At 41.1% G+C, this 20,962-nt stretch overlaps 1 protein-coding gene across 1 annotated transcript in view; it reads right to left on the bottom strand.

Moving 5' to 3' along the window:
• Positions 1-859: 859 nt before the first annotated feature.
• PTPRN2 (protein tyrosine phosphatase receptor type N2) overlaps positions 860-20,962 on the bottom strand; it is a 674,564-nt gene continuing 654,461 nt past the window's right edge. Inside the window, exons 22-23 of the mRNA XM_075144119.1 lie at positions 10,987-11,060; positions 860-5,600 (exon numbers count right to left, since the gene is read on the bottom strand). Of these exons, the coding sequence (XP_075000220.1) occupies positions 5,529-5,600; positions 10,987-11,060 (146 nt within the window). The 3' untranslated portion in view covers positions 860-5,528. The remainder of the gene's footprint in view (positions 5,601-10,986; positions 11,061-20,962) is intronic.

Here is a 20,962-nt window from a genome sequence, read left to right as displayed (position 1 = left end):
TCTTTCTGTTTATATTTTTCTAGTTATTTCCAGGTAAGTGGCAAACTATTTTAAGTCTTCTTCAAAACACAAGTGAAATTTTAACACACAATACAGGACCATGAAAATTGCCATACCAGGGCTGCCTAATCCTAAAGACTGCCTCTGATAACAGCTAACAATAGATATTTCATGGAAAGATACAAACCTTCATACAATGGACAGTGCTAGGGAAAATTACTTCCTATCCCCCAGGGAAAAGACTGGTTATTTTACGCTGTGCTTACGTGGGAACCTTAGACTTTATTCGTCTTAACCTTATTTAATATAACAGTGAGTATTTTCCATTACCCGTTCAAATCCTTCTGTGGATCCTGCCACTATTTTATAACTATAAATCCTTGGGCAGCCCATACCACCCATTATGTGATGCTCTGATCCACCTGCCTGCCCTGCCCAAAAACATTTTCCTGCCTTTATTTTTCTTGAAAGAGGGCGTCATTTATTCCATTTGTTAACTTGTACACTCTGTGACGCACAGTACAGGCCAAATTTTTTCCCTTCCCGCTTGTACAAGGAGGGTCACTATCATTTAAGTCTTTTTTTTGCCTGCTTCACTTTCTGGTCTGAACCCGGGAGTCTGCCTTGATCAAAACTTTGGAAGCTGCAATGCTACAGGCCACACACCCCAGCCAGAGGTGGCTGCAGTCTCTTCTGCTCAGAGCAGATTAAACGTGCACCTCTACGCCGTCAGCAGGATGTTTGTGCCCCTCTCTGTCAGCCCCCCGTGCCCACCTCGGATAGTCCGAATCCAGCTCTCCAGCAACGGACGGAGGTACCGCTCCCACCCCCCAAATAAAAGCAAAGCACCAGCTGTTAATGCTGTATTCACAATACTGTATTCCACAGACAATGTGACTTTATTCACAAATATGATTTTTACAGAGGTAGAACAAAATACTTTGTATAATCTTTTTTTTTTTAAACTATATACATATAAAGAATATAATAGAATGACAAGAAAGAAAATGTTGTAAACAAAACAATATTATGCCATCAAATACAGTACAAACAGCATGCAAGAACAGCTTCAAATGAAATCTTGCTGGTGTAACTTTATTTTATTTCTAATGTGCTAAATGAAGAGTAGTAAAGACTCATGCTCTAATTGGATTGAGTATGCCACAGCTCTGCAATTTTGTTTTAATTTTTTTTTTCTTTTACAATAAACCAACAGGATAGCTTTCTTTTCACTGTGGAGGGGAATGCTTTTGTAATGCCCAATGTAATCTTAACAGAAAAATATAATAATCAAATCTACAAAGTGTACTCTCATTTAAAAAGCAAAACCATAGAAACTGTACAGTTTTAAAAAGCGAATTATCTCAACTGCTTCTTAAAAGAATTTTCTAAACAAAGAATAAAATATGCAGAATAAAAATTAGGAGAGCTATTGTTCTGTAACAAAGCTAATCAAATACTTGTTTTCTATTCCAATAAACAGTTTTTTTAATTAATGACTATTCTGGAAATTATGAAGTGGGCTGGGTTTTATTAATGTTCCACTTGACTAATAAAGCATGAACTCCTTACAGGTACTATAGCTGTCATTCCCCTGGGAATGGATGGAGATTGGTTTTGCATGCATGCTAGAGACAGGAACAAGGTTTAGTCATTGGTGTAGATTTTAAAAATATTTTAAAATGTTTTAAACATTTAGTAGCATCTATAAAAATAATCTTGTTTTGCTACTGGATTGAGATTTGGATATGGGATTTTCTGCTGAAATTCATTCTTGGCCCTCACATTGCCAAGGACTTCCGCTGGATGTTAGCTGGGCTGCACCAGGTCCCACACGATGGTCGAGAGCAATGGTTAGAGCTCACACCTGCAACACGTGAAGCCAACAGCAAACCCCACAGTTTTCCCTGTGGCTAGAGCTGAACCTCAAGGATCTGGGGTTTGGGGGACGGTGCTGTCCTGCCCCTCCATCCCTCTAAATCCTGGCCCATGTCATGGGAAGGGAGAACGCTGGAGAGAGCAACTGTGCTGTTACTCCTATGAACTATATCAACGCTGGTGACAACCACCTCTCCGTCCCTCATATCTGCACGCACTGTGACTACGTACGCGTGGGGTCTGGTCGGGTCACTGCCCTGCTCGGGGCCAGCAGCCGCGCTCGCTGCCGTGCCCGTGGGAAAACAGGGTTTTCTCCCTCTGCCGCGGGCTTTGACCAGCGAGGAAGGAGACTGTGAGCACTGGGGTTAAACCGCCCTCCTGCAGCTCCCCCTCTTAAATGTCATTTAAAGATTCAACCACACAAACAGCACCTGTAGATTCAATTTGTCTTTACCAAGAACACAAGGATGGTCAATATTAAACACATGCTGTTTATGGCTACATGTCAGGCACCAGCCCAATCACAACCGGTTTACTAAAGATCAAGCAGAATATTGAACAGGGAAGGACTGTGGGTCCCATTTGACTCTGGGCTCTCAGGTGATCCTGGCTTCCAGGAAGAAGCTCAACTCAACCTGCCAGTGAACACGGGGCAGGTCCCACGTCCAGCGCAAGTGGCCGGGGGCGGCCCGAACAACATCCGTCGCCAAATCACAAGGATTAAGCTAACTGCAGTGACAAGGGTAAAGAAATACCTGCCCTGCATGAGACATCCATCTCTGTGGCTTCATCCATGACTTTGGCATCTTCCCGGGAAATGGATTGTCAAACCCCTCCGGATCGCCCTGGTGCAACCGAAACCTGCATTTCACTAATAGACCCTGCAGCAGATTATCACCCCCAGCAGCAGGGCACTTACTGAGAGGTGTGAACAGTATGCTACCAGCACAGACAAAATACTCTGCGTGATAGTTTACAGTCAACAGAATAAGCCTGGCACCTCTTTGTGGAAGAACTGTACAAAACACGGCTGAAATAACAGGATTGTCAATGACATTCAGTGGGAGATACTCTAACCCTCTGAGTAAGACTGCATCTTTCTGTTGTGTAAACTGGTCTACAAGTATGAATAAAACAATACATCCCTGCCCCATTAGCCTTGGGGAAGATTAATGCCCTCTAATCTACGCTAAATAAACTCCGAAGCATGAAGACCAATATTTAAGTCCTACACTCAGCTGCTTGCGAATTAATAGGGATCACCCTGAAATTGCTATTATGAAATGCAAATATTTGCAAAAGAACAATTAAAAAATATTTCTGAAGTGCAAATGAAAGGCTCGTCAGCCATGTTTGTGGTATGCACAGGGACAGTCAGAAGGCGAACGCTAATGAATCCCAGGGCAGAAATCTGTGCTAAAAACCCATTATCCCATTGGCAGTAGGTAATGGCACAGCATCTTGCACTGGGAAATAATTCTACCCCATAATTGGAGGGCTTGGCTTAGGATGCCCTGATTTTGACTCTTTGGACAGTTTGCTTGGATACAACTACCTGTATTTTCAGAAAGCTGCAGTACATGGCTCACAGTAAATCTACTTCAAACACTTGCTGATACTGCTCAAACTGATCTCATCTGCCCTGATCTGCAATTTTGTGTTAGCTAAAGTAATAAAAGAATCCTGTTAAACCTAAATTATCAAATGAAAAAGGCAATTTTCTCATTCATACTCCATTAGTTTTTTTAGTTATTGCTAGGAAAGCTCTAAAATGCTTAGGCCATAAAATAAACATGTGGCTTAATGTACAGTATGTGTACTTAAGAGGATGATGGCATCTGCAGTAACTGCTCTGTACTGCTATAGTAATGGGATGCACAAATTAAGCAACAGCACATACCAAATAAAGCATACAAAAATGTATGGCGAAAAGTAACAAGTCTTCTGCTTTTTTTTTTTTTTAGTCTTTAATTGCTAAAAAGAAGAAATCACCAATATCCACACCTACAACACAAAATTGCAACATGGTTGATTTCGATAGATGCCTGTTATCTTTGTGCCAGCAAAACTCTGTGATATTTTTCTCTTTACCATTTCACCGATTAGAAGTTTATAAAAGCTTCCCCTTCCCAAATTAAATTCAATGATGTATTTTCCAGTGCTGAAGTCATACAATTAGCCTAATATGGTTTCAAGCATACAACACTGTTAAGATTTTGGAAAAAAGCACCCCAAAATTCTTAAATCACAGAGATGTAGAATAACGTATGAAAAAGCATCCAAGTATTCACTTTTGAAAATGAAATTAAGAGCCTAGATCACTTAAATACCTTTGATAATTTTAGTCTCAGGCCCTTCATTCAAACATACCAGAGTACTTTCTACCAATAATTTAAACTCCTTCAGAAGAGTACCACAACTAAACCCGTGCATTCACATAAGCAAGATTGCATAACCAAACCATTTGCAGACATATTTTAGCATTACTTTGCAACAGTAGGCATTAGGATTTTGAGAACACAAGAATCTCTGAAATTCAACCTGTGTGCTTCTTTATCCCTTAATGGTTCGTTAAAATAGGTATCATTCAGAACAAGGAGCGAGCAGAGCCTCTGCAGAAAGGTGCAACGAACGCCTGGATCAGACAAACTCGATGAGAATCATAAAATGCAGATTGGCAATTTCTCCTTCAGCCAGGCTTTTACAGAAATATATTCTCCCGGCTAAAAACGATGGCACAGCACAGTTTTACAGAGGGAAATGCAAAAATATAAAGAGGAGAGTCCCATTTTCTTCCTCAGTAATCCCATAAAATCAACAATCCGTTTCCATAACAGCTCCGGACATTTACCTGACTGCTGACAGGGCCCTTCCCCATCACCCGAGGTGAGTCTACGCTCTCCTTTTCCACGCTGTCAGGGGTAGGTACACGCTCAGAGTTGTTGTGCTCGTTATCCCCCGGGTTCCCATTAGTGTGACCAACTTGTTCTCCTCAGTTGCAACAACTGTGCAGGCCTATTTACTTATAGTTCAGATTTTCTTCCATTCATGGCACAAAGCTGAAAAGTAAACAACAGTTAAGAAAACATTTGCTTGCCAAAGCCCAGCACGAGAAGGTGCAAGCTCTCTTTGCCAGAGCCTGGACCTGTGTTTACTCACACCCTCAGCACTGTTCCATGCTCTTGCTCGGCATTGTACAGGAACAATCACCATCCTCTTCAGGCCCCCCCTCTTATTCAGCCTTGTGGAAGTTACAAAATATAACAGAACACTGTTTTCTGAGACTATATTGACTGCACTGGTTACCCACAATACTGTATATTTGCTATTAAGAACATGAATGTGTGCTTTCAAAGTGTGACATTCAGGGCTTCGAGGATGTGAAAGGAATTAGATGGATTGTTCTGTCACTTAATCCGAGGCTTCAATGTACTGTTAAAAATTTGTTTAAAACCCCAAAAAACAGAATACACATTTTAACTGTTGAACTTTTACCAGCTAAAGGAGTTTGTAAGGACCCTATCACTATGTGGTTACAACAGAAGATACACAGTTAAGGTCAGGTCACGGTTTCCAAGAACATTCACAGGGACTGAGGATGAGGAAAACGAGGGATGGATCCTGCGGGAACCTTCCAGAGACTGAGCCGCTCACTGGGGAAGTGCCTTGAGTATTGCATTCACTTCCTCTGCAACCGCTGTCAAAGCAAACTCAAACTGCTCCTGCGGAGAGAACAAACGCATACTCTGAATAATAAAAGAAAACACTTTCCAAAAGCCTGGTGCACTATTCTGCAGCTGAGCATCCTCAAGACATTGTTAAAAATATGAATATGCAGGATGAACTGTGCACTGCAACGGAAAGGAACACAATGTTCTGGGATTATTGATGCCGTATAACATGTTTGACAGCATCTTGAAGCCGGAGTCATTTTAATGGAGAAAAATGTTGGTAGCAGAAACTAAGCTATGGGGACACAATGATGTATTGCAATTGCGTGGTCAGAAGGGTTTGGGAGTATTTGATCACCAGCCATTTCCTTCTGACACAGAGATGGAAACTCGTTAACATAATTGAGACACGAAACAGGTGACATGCTGCAAAGCAGAGCCTTTGGCTTTTCTCAGGACTGTTTCTAGTTGAAATCAGCTAGAATAAATATCTCCTCACCTTCTGTCTATTATATAGAACAATATCTGCTTTTTGGTTTACCTGTTATTGTTCTTCTTCAGCTTTCCTTTTCAATGGCCTTTCTGCACCCACAAATTACCCGATGATGTTTAGACCACTCCTATTTAAGAAACACTTGGGAAGGCTTTTCTCTGCTATTAATTTACTGTAAGCATAATAACAGGCTTCTGCGCTGTGTTGGCAGAGGTGTGAAGGACACAGCCATGAATGGCCACCTCTTCCTCATGCAACCCTAACACACTCCTGAACTGTGTAGTCCTACAGAAGGACAAAGGGGCTTTACTTCCTCAAGGTTATATTTTCTAAGCAAGTAATTTTTCCCAGAAATTTAGCTTACTGAAATATCCAACAGGATGATTTGGTGTTTGCAACTTTTCAAATGAAAAAAGAAATGTGAGCAGTTTACTCAGAATACAAGCAAATCAAGGACACAGTTAAGGACTGTGGAGAAGTTTCTGGATTTTCTAGAAGTACCCCAGCAGTTTAAGCCAGCCAGGATAGAGAGCCATTGAAGAAGCAACTTTGAGAATAGAAGTCTGAGATGCACCCTGCAAAGTATCCTGAGATCACTGCTAGGATACTGTCTGTGTCTCCAATTAGAAAATTGGTAGTCTGGTGGGTACCTCCAGCCCCTCAGTTTGCCCTGCCGGGGGCCGTGCGGGATGGCTGCAGGTACGTACGCAGCAGTGGCGGATGGCTGCAGAACACAGCCAGCCCCCAAAGGTAATTACTGGACTAACAGCATTCATTTTCCAGAGTGTTCCACTTTACTGTGGAAATCTGCAGGAAGGATGAAAGAACAAACTACAGAGGCACAACTCATAGTTCAGAGACAGCTGACTGCTAATTCCTGCAACTGAGTGCCAGTCTTCTCTGCCTCGTCTTACCCCACTGCAGAGTCATCATCTCCTATGTGGAGAGAGAAGCAATGATGGGCACAGTTCCCGAGCAGAAAAAGAAGAAGAAAACTCAGAATAATTTCTTAGAGACACTGACATTCCAGAATTTTGCTGTCTGCTTGGTGCTGTCAAAGTGGCATCCTTGTACTTTTGCTGGACTGCAGCCAATAGTTTTTAATCAGACATCAATTCACCCTAAAGAGTAGGAGTCATCCTCATTAGGCACAGAAAATGGTGTGTATGTCTGCCTATGCCTGCCTGCACTCCCCAAGGTCTCTGCAATTAAAGAAAAGGCTGGAAATGCTGGTGGCCACCCAGGAGCAGCAGTTATATTTTAGCTGGAGCACACTGATTGTATGAGAGGAGCTGGAGGGCAGCGGCAGCAAAGGGCACTCATCTAGACACGCTGTGCCAGAACCAAACCGGGTGCTTGTACGGGCTCAAAAAGCTTCATGAAATTTGGGCTGATGCATGAGAAGTGCTCACCTCTGGGCAAAAAAGCCTTGACAGGAACAGCTGCAGCCCTGCAAGGTGAGAGACCCGCGGAGCAGCCTGGGCAGGGTGGGAGACCCTCGCGCCGGGGCTGGCAGGAGAGGGGCAAACCGGGTGCTCCCAGGATGCCGACGCTCAGGTGTGAGCGGGACAGCTCCAAGGACTCCCCTGCCAGTCCTTGGAGCACGGGGAGCACAGCAACAGAAGAGGCTGATCTGAGCAACGACGGGGTTGACACAGGGATGCAGCCAAGTTTCGGAGATGTGCAGATGACTCTTCCAAGATGTGGGCGTCAGTTCGGAAGAAGGGAAGCTGCCCACGGTAGTGAGGATACCTGATGCGCTCTTCATCCGAGTATTTTACAGTCAGGAAAAGCTTGTAAGATCGGGGACTACAATACTTTAATATTAGTCCCATTGCTGAAAATAACTTCTATGACTCTAAAGTTATTCACGGAGCAAATCTGCCCTTTGACTTTGTTGGTCCGAGATGTGTTCACCTTACTGTGAAGATCTGTCAGGCTGGAGACCATCTGACCTGCGAGTGCCTTTACCCCTCACGGAGGGGTACCCCTCACGTGAGCACAGGGCATCATTGCACCGCCTGAGGAAAAGTGCCTGTCTCGCCCAAGGACCGTGGACTGATCAACATGAACTCCAAAGTTCAGATGCGGATTTTGGAGACAAGTTCAGTGGAGACCACCAGCTAACGTTAGGAGTTAATTACCCTAAATTACTGAGGCAAAACAATTTACAAAGCATAATCTTTACAGCCAGAGCTCAAAACTGACGGAAACACTGCAGTGAAGGGGACAGTAGAGCAGACACGTGAGATGTGAGAGGACGGGGTCTTTCTGGGATGGTGCAGCTGAGCTCTTCCCCCTCCTTCCTTTTGCATAATATGCGCAGGCAAAATGCAGACAGTGCAGCTTCCACTGATGTGTACCACCACCCTCCAAAGAAAAGCCTTTACACACCTTCTGCACCTTTCCGTGAGAACAACCACAGTTAGAGCAAATTAATTTCAGTAATTTTTAAAGGAGCTCCGTTTGTTCTTTTGTACAGCTACGCTGCCATTCACATATGCTATTCGCATATACAAGATTGACTGGAGATGAATTTTAACATCTAGCTTTGCCTAGAAAACAGAGCCAGGCAGGCATTTTGTGGCGTATAATGCAGAGGTGACAAGAATATATTTAGTAAAAAATAATAAGCTATGTTTCATTAAGTCTACAAATAAAAATTCCCAGGAAAACAAACCGAGTACATGTAGCGTATATGACACAATAAAGAACCTTAGCTAAATATTACAAATTGAGAGAGGAAAGATATAGAAGGAGAGAGAAAAAAAGGAAATATACATTTTTCCCATCACAGAGAATACACTTCCTCCTCCATTACTTTTTCCTCTCACATGTGGCATATCAATTCTATTTTATGATTCCCCTGCAAAAAAAAAAACAAACCCACAAACCTTCTATTATGCTTTTCAGAAATGCAGAATGTCGTTATGATAATTTCATTACCATTTATTATATACAGGGCTTTTGAATTAAAGATCCCTTCCAGAAGACAAAATGTTGCAAACAAATCTTTCACATGCTTATTGAAAATGTGGAGCGCTGCCTGCTGGAAACACAATAACATTGCTGAAGTAAGTTGGTGTTTATTTTGCCTAGGGATATTCTGTAATTGGCATTTCTAACCTGACTTTTAATCCATTGTTTTAAATTACTCCAAGAGTCTAATATTCCTCATTTGTATTCAGTTGGGAAAGCACAGGGGTTTGTTTAAATCCATCAGAAAAATTCTCTGGGGATCGTGCATTGCTAGCATGTAACCAGATATTTATAATTTGCAAGACATTAGCTTGAATAAGTGATTTGGGTGGTTTTGAGAAAATGACAATGATGGAAGAAGGAGCAAGAGAAGAGATAAGCAATATCCTGAGAAAATTTTTCATCCTGAATGAAAAAACAGGATACATTTCTTTTCTGGAGCTCTTCCAGATAAATATTTGGAGGGGAAAAACACGTCTTCTTAGGTGATATTTTCATGGGACTCAGGTAACTATTTCTGAGCTATGTAAGAGAAGTTGTTCGCATAACCTCATTTTTTGGTTCTGGAGCTATGTTTTCAGTTTTTTTGAAGGCAACAAGCTGTAATTTCTCTGCCCTGAGAGGGAAACTGGAATCTGAGCTCTATATTTCTACAGAGCTGCCATATATTTTGGATGCATTTACAGAGTAGTTCAGGACTTGTATCTTCCCTCAGAGTAAATATATGTGACATTGGATACTGTGTGCTATAGGCATTTTTTTTCCAGTCTGAATAATCAAAGCAGAGGAAAGATTTGTGCAATTTTATGTCTTACTTGCAGCTAAAGATTAGTTAGCTTTGACTGGCTCATCTTTATTTTTCATGCATTTACTTAATTGGTAAATAATAATTAACATCCCCCCCAACTGTTCTCCAGCACCACTTCTCCTAGTATTAGTGGGAAGATAAAATGATTAGGAAGAGATTCAAGAGAAGTTATGAACCAATGATTCCTGCAACACACATTTATTTCACCTTTGTCCCTCAGCAATTTCAACTCCCTAAATGCTGCAGACTTTCCTGTCAGTTCCAGCCTGGCCAAGACAGAGTGCTGTCACATTGCTCTTGTTACTCAGTTTGGGGCTGTAACTCTCATTCGATATTTTACAATGTCATATACAGATTTATTTGGTCTCCATGCCATGAACGAGTTTCTTTCTTGTCATATTTGCAGCTCTTAACTTGCAGCAAATACCCCAAAATATCATTCCATATATCATTGAAATTGTTAATAATAGAAAGTTTCTAATTTAAGGGACTACAATCACACCATCAGCTATCTCTAGAAGTTTTACATTGTGGAAAAATGTCAAAACTATTACAACCGACAGGAATTATAGAGTAAGATGTTCACCTCACCAAAGGGTGCAAATATAGTTACCATGCTACATCCATAAAGGACATGGCTTTAGGCACAATGTAAGCTCTTCTGTTCAAAGATACTAAAAATTACTTGATTTCCTACAAGACTATATTTCCTTTAATTCAAAACCTTTTTTTCAGAAAAAAAATCAAATGCAGCAGTTACATGCTCTTATAATGAGTTGAAGCTTTTAAAAAAATATTACATGCACAGTTAAGCACAGATACTCTAAGAAAATAATCCATATTTCAGGATGAAAGCAAGAACATTCTTTCAAATGCACATTTTCTTTAGTAGGCTATAGATTGTTGTCTTACTGCCCTTCATACATGGTAATCAAGATAGATGTTGGAGATGTTACAAGAAAGAGCAGTAAACACCAAAGAAAGTAGCCTAGATAAATCTTCAGCATAAATAAACCTCAGTTGGTAGGGAGCCAAACAGAGTAATCAGCAAGCGACCTGCGTTAAATTAGGTCATACTCTCTCTCTTCTGTCATGAAAACAACTACTGTGAAAGACCTTTAATGTATTTAAAATCCCAGTGGATTTATTGACAGTACCTTTGTCTGGACCATGCCTGGTCTCTGGTCCCTCAAGTGCTCCAGGGTAGCAGCAATATCAATCTCTTTAGCACCTGCAACAAACCACAAATTGGGCTGAGTTCAGAGCACAAGATAATCCATGCTGCATCTGTCAATCTCTTGCTGTCGGGCTCCCTTTGGGCTAACAGTCCAATTGAAAATTATTACATCCATCTCTCAGCAGACTTGGCAGGCAGCTGCAATTTTTGTGTTCATATAGAAAAATAAGAGGTTGGGGCAGCTTTTATTAACATTAATTCAAGAAAAGCCAGAGAAAAACAAATTCTTAAAAATGCCTCTGCACCTAGAGCAGAATATATTTTGCAGAACCTAAGGGTCTGCCGTGGCAATGCCACCGCGTGCCCCTTTGTCACTTCTAAGAGTATGCGCTGAATTAAGGGCCCGAACCACACAAAGATTTATGCTGTTAAAGCAGGATTTAGGTGAACTTTTGTCACCTGCGGCTGAGATCCAGAAAACCTGTCTGTGGCTTCCTAGTTCAGGACCTGCCAGACCATCTTGCTGCGTGATCACTGTTGCAGTCGGCGAATCTACGGCACTTTCTTTAGGTTATACTTTTGGTGTCTGGACACCGCTGCTGTCTAGTGACCGGCAGCACCAGGATGCAGAAAATAAGCAGGCACAGCCTAACTGCTGTGGGGACGGGCTCCCTTCCTCGGTGCAAATGGAGGTGCTTTCTTTTAAGACATGATCTGCGGAGAGCAAAGCAAGTCCTTGTGTCTCTCACCTTTCTTACCATAACTCAGAGCCTGGAGAACTGAAGGGGACAGGGAGATGCTGATCTCCTCCTCAATTTCCTCCAGTTTAGGATGTTTCAAGACCACCTCATTTTCCTTAAGTGCCTAATCTGAAACATGTTTTCTGAAGGGATTGAATGGAAATCAGGATTTTGGTCCCTCCTGTATGAACTCCAAGAGTAGAAGCCTGGCTGGAAATCCTTCGAGCTGAGTTCAGCTACAGAGTTTGGCGCTCTCGCATCCGTCCCCTTCTGCATCTTGCAAGAACATCACACAGTGCCAAAGCACCAGGCAGATGGGCAGAGGGTCATCCTAGCCCAAGTGTAACTGCCCCATCTCCGCTCCCCTATCCCCTACTGCCCTGGTTGCCTGTGCATCCTCCTAGGGCAGATGTGGGTCCACAGCTTCTGAAGCTTGGAAAGATGCTGACCTCGGGCCTCTCCTCTTTTGTACATACGCTTTCATCATTAGATGGTTTATCAAGGGCAGGGATCGGCTACAGTTCTGAAATCTGCTCTATTTTAAAGGATACTCAATGGCATGCTCTGAAGAAGACCATGGCCCTTCGATGTGCAATTTGACAACCATTTCCTATTGCCCAGCCCTAGGAATCTCCTGGCCCAGCCTGTGCCAATTTGGGACTTCCTTCTGGAGGCATTTAAATCTCCCCAACTATTCACAGGGATCTCGGTGCCTAACTTGTGGGCCACGCATCTAAAGCATCGCTGCTGCAATAGCTAACTTGTACACAACTAGAACATATACTTGCTTAGTTCCCAGGACTGGATTTGGAGGATTGGCCCCAATGCTTACCACTCTTCCTGCAACTCTTACAATTTAAGGGCTTAAGTCTAACTGTAATTAGGTTCATGTCAATGTAAACTTCATGCACTTCCTCATTTACCCAATTCAACTTTATAACTCAGCACCATCTTTTAAAAAATTCAGAAAAGCAACTAATAGTGAATGATTTAATTTGGTTTCCTTTGATAAAAGATATGAGAAGATATTTAAAAATAACATCAGCTCTACAGGAATAATTGATTTGCAATATGTTCTGCATATCGATGAAAATATGTTCTTCAGCTGTATCAGAAATGGAATGAATTAATTCAGTAAATATAACAGCAACAACTTAGAAAAGATATCTGACAGATATTTTTGCTAATTACCATGGGTTGGGGCATTGTATGGCTTTTGCCTCCTCCACCCCCTACCCTGTACAGTAATTTACAGGGATGAGCTTTGAAAAAATAGAAAGTTTTATTTTAAAATATAAAACCCCAAACCTCCTTACAACGAAGCAAGGCAATACATACTCACATATGCTGTAAAGTCTGACAACAGTGACAGTAATTATACCTTAAGTCTGCTGCAGGTTTTGCAGCGGCAGTTCATCTGGAAAGCATCAGTAAAGGTACACTCTTTGTAAACCCTAGCACTCTTTGTAAAATGAGCACCGTAGCTCATTTCAGTGTTTAGTCTCACACATCCACGTGCAATTAGGTAGGATTTTCCTGTTCCACCACAGATGTCCATGGGAGCAGAGGTGTGTGAGTACTGCACACGCTTTACAGCCTTACTTGTGGCCTCATTAGATTACCAGGAATTAAAATGTCCCAGCAGCATCTTGGCTCAACATAAGAGGAATTCTCTCTTTCAGAAATTAAGATATGAGAAAAATTTAAGACACCGAAACCCATGGATGAGGTTAACCACAGTCCTGAGCCAGCCTTCGAGGTGTGCTGCAAGGATGAACCCGGAGATCCTCCCAGTGGAGCTGGCAAGCTCGAGTGCCACGTAGGCTTCCCCATGGCTGCAAACGTATATGTTCCCCCTCCAGTAAGGGATGTTCTTTATTTGAAAATATTCTAGCCTCAGGCCAACACAGTAACATATTAGGTGCCGGAAAAAGGTTCATGACAAGACCTAATAACACTTTTTAACTGCCAGATGGGCTTCTGAGCCTACCTTTGAAAGAGTTAATTCCTCCATTTCTGCAATGCAGATTGCAGGCACTTACTAGTTGTTAACTGGGGTTAAACCAAGACACTAGTGAACCAATGCTGGCTTTTTATCATCATTAACGGAATGACATGCCTAATAGTATGAACAACACCTGATTATAAAATCCTGATTTAGCAAAACACCAAAGCATATGCTTGCATTGGAACATAAAAATAGTCCTAGTGGGCCAGTGTGCTTAATGGGAAGCTTGTTTTGAAGTGTTTTGTCAGTAGAGCTCCCTGAAACATCAGTTTTTACTGGTCAGTGTCCCTCAGCCCATGGGTTGTGATCAGCACATCACCCACAAGCACTTCTGATGTCCTCAGCCATAGGTAATTAAAAGGAAAAGGAGAGCAAAGTATGATTTTGCCCAAAGCACATGTCTTGTTCAGAGGCCAGGGGGTTAGAGGCAAGGAGAAGCAGAGGCAGAGATTGGTTTGCTACCTCCTTTTTTACCATTTCTGAATGCTTCTGATACTATGGTGATGGGAACTACCTAAGTGACTAGAGAGGCTGATGAACAAAACTTAGTGTTGCAAAGATGGGCAGCTGTTTTGGAAGCAAAATGTCTTGGAAGAAGAAAATTTACAGGAAAAAGGATGAAATCAATGGCATAGGATAAAGCCAGCATGACTTGTTTTCTCTCTACATGAGTAAACCTCTCTTCCTCCCCCGCATCCACCACTACACGTTCTGCATCTATTCCCTTATTGTGCCTAAAACAAATGAGTTTAAATATATATTGCTAGTCCACTATTAAATCTCATTTTGTGATGAGGGCTTTTTTTCTATTGGAACTTACTCTAGATTGCGGTTATATTATGTAAATTCAGCTCACTTCCACTGATGTGTGCGATAGTCTGTAGAAAGTTCTCTGGTGACAGAGACGGACAAAGGAAGAGATTTTCAAGGCACAGAGGGAGGTCTGAACCCAACCTGCATTCACAGGTGAGAGGAGCTCCGTGTTTAACTGCAGTGTGAGCTTTCAACTCTCTTTGGAATTGTTTTGTTGAAAACTGACACAAATTCAACATCTTCTTCGCCTCGCAGAGGCTTTCTGTTTAATCTGAGAGTACAACAGTATGGCCTAACATTTTATAGTACCCAATAACACTTTATTTATGCTTTTGAGCCATTTCAGGTGACAAGAAATGCAGCATATGTTACATGACACTGGGAGAGAGGAATATTGCATCTAAGGACGTTAGGGTCAAACCATGCTCTTACTGAGATGGCTCTGAAATATCCACACACTGCTAAGGTATTTTAAACATTGCTTATCTGGAAAACCCACACACAAACTAAATTTGATGCAGTGGTTTAGAGCACAAGCTGAAAGAACTTGACCCTCTGATTCTCATTATTGGAAGTGTTTTGCTCAGGCTACTAAACTATGAAGTCCAGTAATAGATGGAGATGCCAATTTATTGTCATAGAACAAATAATCTAGAGGAAGGGTTAAAAATACTAGGCTGGAGAGCACTGACAATTGGAAAAGAGAACACAAAATATGTCAAAAAGGCAATATTTTTCTCTTTTCTTCCCACCAATACATATCTGCCTGCTTAACAGTGCTACTGGTTTCAGAAAATAAGGAGGGGGATAAAAGAGGAAGCATTTAAAGAATAAAGAATTGCCTTTTCACCTTTTGACTGTATTTTACTCTGCAGGGAATAAATTTGGTTTGTGTTTGTGACAGGTTCCTTTTTCACAATGGATTTCATTGCTTGTTTTAAATGAACATAAAAATGTAACTTAGTGTGAGACTGAGCTAATGTTGTACCAGCAGTATTGTGAAAAATGACTGTGCAATGTGCAATGTTGTTTTTTTTTTTAAACAGAACATGCATTTGCAGTAATTCACTGTAAGCCAGATACTACGAGCCTTCCCCCTGCCCTTAGCAGCTCAGTGAGCTAGCTGAGTAAATACCTCCAAAAGCACTTCCACACCAGTGCAAGGCAGATTTTAACTTCAGTAATTAACCATCATCTTCCTAAAAGCTTGAAGCATTCACAGCGAGTGCCCAACAACCCACATCAGGAACATTAACTGGATAAACTAAAAGAAAACAAGAGAAGATGCAAGCTGAATTATATTTTGCCCCCAAGGAGAGAAGCAGTTTCTGAAGTTTAGGGTCATATCCTTTGCAACCCTTTCTCTCCCCGCAGGCACCAATGCAGGATGCACGCTGGCACTTAACAGCTGGTGCTCCTGATTAGCAGATCTCAAGGGGTTAAAGTGTTTGCCCTTAGATAGTCGCGTAAGTGCAGTATCCAGCATGTCATAAAAACATGAGTAAAAGTTGAATTCCCCTTTCCTCCTGCAATAAATAACGAGCTAGCCAAATTCTTCTGCAATAGGCTCCATGAGGTGACCAGCAGCAGCTCGCAATATTTAAAATCACCATGAATTACCTAATGTTAGTTTTATGACTATAATAATGAAATCTCCCCTCTCTTCCCCTCCCCCTAAACATGGCAGGGGACCCATTTTGATAAGCACAAGAAACATGAGAAACACTCGGTGGAGGATAATCCCTTCCACATGGTAGCAGCGTTGCTGTCACTGTGATGGTACAGGAATACAACAGACAAAGTTTGTCGAGCGGGGTAGCATCTTTTAATGTATCAGCTGGGAAGAAAAACCTAAGACGTATCATTAAAAAGTGGTTTTTAGGTTCAGCAAAATAGAGAGTTTGTGCACCTGAAAACGTGCTGGGTTTTTTTTTCATTTATAAGAACAATCAGCTTTTGTTACATAAATGTATTAAATTAAGGCAAGCTTTGAGATTTTATTTTTATGTAATAGGCTTGAACATACTTGCACTGAAAGCAAAGTCAAAAGTTCTATTTTATTCATTACTAATGAAAAGTGCAGCATAGATTCTGTGAGACTGATAGAATTTTATATTAAAGGACTGTATTAAAAGGAATATTTTAGATTCTAGATGCTCTGAATTTTCTGTGTATTTATAAAAATAAAATGATTCTTAAATACTTCATCAAAGCAGTTATTTGTGGGGGGTTCTTTTTAAATAACCCAAACTGAGGAGTGTTTTTTGTGATGTTTCACAAATACATGTCACTCATAAATATTAAATTAAAAAGGATTTTTCTAGCTGGGAACAACTTTCAGATCTACCAGCATATATCCTCAAAAAGATACGATTATAACTCTGCAGAACAGCTATAAATTTGTTACTGAGTCCTAAAGGATGGCTTGGTCATTAGGTTGCTATGTTTAGATACATTTGAATTCTCTTCCAGACTGAGACTCTGACTTCCTGCACCACTTTGATTAAATCATTAAATTCACCCTTTGTTTCACACCATAATTTATAAAATGAACCACCTTTTTCCTACCTAATAAGTTGTTATGAGGGCAAATCCATTAATGATTACAAGGTACTTGGACACTAGAGAGGTGAGGACCTAGATAGATACTCTATTTTTTTTTTCCAAATACCCTTTGCACCTTTCTCAGCCCTCTTCCTGTTCCCCTTGATCATAAAGTGATCACAAAGCTGAATATATGATGTAGGAGTCATGGTTGAGCGGTTGTAAATGTGGGATTATTAGCACTGTTACCATTTCTCCTTAAGGAGATGATGATGATCTGTGTGGGAATAAGCATTTATCCCAACGGAAAAAAACCTCAGTACTAAGGGGAATACAGAAATGACCTGTCAAGTGCCTTTCTTTTTGCAGCAGTAAGTATTCAGTTTAATTCTAGTCAGATATTACCTGCTTAATGCATCTTTTTATATTTATTATATTGTATAGATTTTGAATTAGGCCTTGAAGGGCAAAGGGACTTGTTAGGTCAGATTAAAAACTGGCTTGTTAGAAACGTGAAGGAAGAGTCCCTAACACAGTTCTTTCTGCTGCTGTTGCTAGAAGCTGAAAAAGATCCAATTAGTATTTGCAAGATGCTGCCCATCGGCAGCCTTTTAGCCTCCAAGTCACACACGGCGCAGTATTTGCAAGCAGTCGGGAGCTGTGGAAGAATCACTTGTAATATTATGAAATAGCAAAAATACATGTGAGAAAGCAACTAACAGCAAAAATACAGTGTCAGCAAGGACAATCAGCTGTCTCATCACAGCGTGTCTGTGTTTAGGAAGAATACAAGTGGTTTTCTGTTAGGGTGATGACTGCATGACTCATGCCTGTAAGTGATGCTTCATGGTCAAAGCAAACTCGTGCACAGCGGCTTTATGCTGCCTTTCTTCCCTCCCCATGTGAGGACTCTGACAAATAGGCTTTCTTGGGTTTAGTACAACATTTTCTGGCCCTCCTCTGCATTCACCTTTGCCTTAGCAAGGAGGCAGACAATGAACTGTGGAGACCCAAGGACAGAAACCTCCTGAAGAAGGACAGACAGTAACTAGATCCAGGTCTGCCAGGAGCCTAATACACAAAAAGGACCCACCTATACTGCTGGCTGTGACAGTGTACAGAAACAGAAGCAGGGTAAATCAGCACTCATGGACTATTACACTGTCATAGCTATGCTGTTTCCAATGCCCAAGCTAGCTGGACGTAGTACAGATATGCTATAAATTCGCAATGCTCCTAAAGCCCTAGATGCCTCCAGCTTCCCACTGACAACTTCTAAAGGACAGCTCGTGTAGCTGCTCCAGCAAGTGTTTGCCCCATTGAGTACTTAATGTTGCAGCGAAACATTTAATCACACCATATGAGGGGCAAACTCAATCTGATTAAAGAAGAAAGGGTCATAACTAGGGGGAGTGTAACACCACTTCTTCACTGACCATTAGTTTTAATGGCATACCGGTAATATTTACTAACTAGCTTAGTCTCAAAGGCCCAGCCTCATCTCCTCTACTCCAGCCATCCTTGAAGTTCGAATCGGAGTTAGTCATCTCCTCTCCCAACAGCTAAGAGAGGCAGGGGAAGCTCTGATGAGCAATTCATTTGCCTGAGAATTATTCTCCAGAGGTGCATAACGTTCTCCACTGATGACTGAGGAGACCTAGACAACTAGGTTAGGCGAGATGCTTAACACTAGGTGCTTTATATGGCTAACGTTAGCTGGAATGAACCTGGGTTGAAAAGACTTGAGTTTCTGCACTGCAGTTTTGGGCTCCTGAATGCTAGAATCTGCCAAATCTAACGGTGTTTGAGATCTGTGTTTTGTGTCTGTTGCTCTTCCCTCTTCCCTCAGTTTGGCAATTTTGATAGAAATGGCAAAGAAAAGCAACATAGAACGACAATGAAAAGATAAACCATTTGCAGTATAGAGTAGGGAAGGTCATGGAAGTGAAAAACAGGTTGTAAGAGTAACTGTTGTTTGTATAGTGCTCTGGTGCGAAGAAACAAGAGTATTTTCTTCCTTCAACTTGCATTGTCCGAGTGCCCATTAAATAAAAACACTTGTAAATATTAGAGTTAAAAAAGGGAGCTGAACAACAGCTAGAAACTACAAAAATAAAAGCAATTTTCATTTGTAGTTATCCAGATGTCTCCTGCTGTAGCTGCTGGAGTTCTGCTATTGGCCAGGAGGATCATTTGATGCTTTTCATGGAAAGAGAAAAGCGTCAGCAAAAACCTAGTGAGGGACACACTTTTAAAGATAACAAAAAAGATAAATGTATTCAGGCTGGCATTTTCATTAAAAGCTTATTCTTTCTTTGAGATGAACAAATTCTGTGTGCATGCGTGTATGTAGTTAGGGATGGACCCAATGTATACCTGAATCCGTGAACTGTCTGTAATTTCAGACAAAATACATAAGGGCTTCTATACACCTAAATATGACCCAAATTAAAATTTCATTACCTTTATTAAAAAAAACCATGACAACAAAACAACCACAACAAAAAAAAACAATGGGCAAAGCAAGCATATAAATGGAGGAGGGAGTACTTAAAGTAGTAAAAGTGAAGTAATGAAAATTATTGTGACAGTCATACACACACAGAGTATAAATTACATAATACTTGTATATTAATACTTGAAAATACTTGAAAACTGCATGTTTGTCCTGGTTTTGGGTGGGATAGAGTTAATTTTCGTCCTAGTAGCTGGTATAGTGCTGTGTCTTGGATTTAGTATGAGAATAGTGTTGATAACACACTGATGTTTCTGTTGTTGCTAAGCAGTGCTTATAGAAGTCAAGGACTTTTCAGCTTCTCGTGCTCTACTGACTGAGAAGGCTGGAGATGCACAAGAAGCTGGGAAGGGGCATAGCCAGGACAGCTGACCCAAACTGGCCCAGGGGATATTCCATACCATATGACGTCATGCTCAGCATATAAACTATGGGAAAGCTGGCCAGAGGGCCGCTGCTTGGCGACTGACTGGGCATCAGTCAGCGGGTAGTGAGCAACTGCATTGTGCATCACTTGCCTTGTATATTCTTTTATTATTATTATTATTATTATTATTATTATTATTATTATTATTATTATCATCATCATCATCATCATCATCATCATTATTACTATTCGATCTTATTTTCTTTCAATTATTAAACTGTCCTTATCTCAACCCACGAGTTTTTTTTCTCTTTTACGCTTCTGATTCTGTCCCCCATCCTACCGGGGAGGAGTGAGTGAGCGGCTGTGTGCTCAGTTGCCGGCTGGGATTAAATCACAACAATGTTATAAATGTACAAATGTAAGTGATATGGCTTTTCAGTACACAATCCAAAGGAAGGTGATACTGAAGATGGAACATGTAGGAACAGTCTAATATTTTAAAAACTGCTACAGAAAAATAATGCTTCTAAGCTTTCACTGATTTCAACAGTCTTGCAGAGAGAGAAATTCACTACTGACATGTCAGCTTTTAAGCTAATGTCCTTTGTCAATGCAGAAAAAACATGCAGAAACCACTCACCGTAACTGAATACAAATGGATGCTAATTTGTGGCCCAATCCTTCCTCACTTCCATTGTGCAAGAGAATATGTCACATCATACTCTAAACCATATAGGAATTGTTTCTCTTTTACATCTAGACTTCCCCCAGCCTCCCCAGAAGCTAAAAGTAAAAGGAATATGCCTAAATTACTACATGCAAGAAATGGAAATTAATGACTTGCATTCCATATATGGTAAGATAACCCATAATCACCTATGGTCACTCTAGAAAATACCAGTGCACATGTCTACATTTAACTTACATATGCACGCACGCACACACACGTGTGTGCACAGGCAAAGG

Source organism: Calonectris borealis, chromosome 2, assembly GCF_964195595.1.
Source record: "Calonectris borealis chromosome 2, bCalBor7.hap1.2, whole genome shotgun sequence".
Taxonomy (NCBI): Eukaryota; Metazoa; Chordata; class Aves; order Procellariiformes; family Procellariidae; genus Calonectris; species Calonectris borealis.
This window is presented reverse-complemented; position numbering and strand designations above follow the sequence as displayed.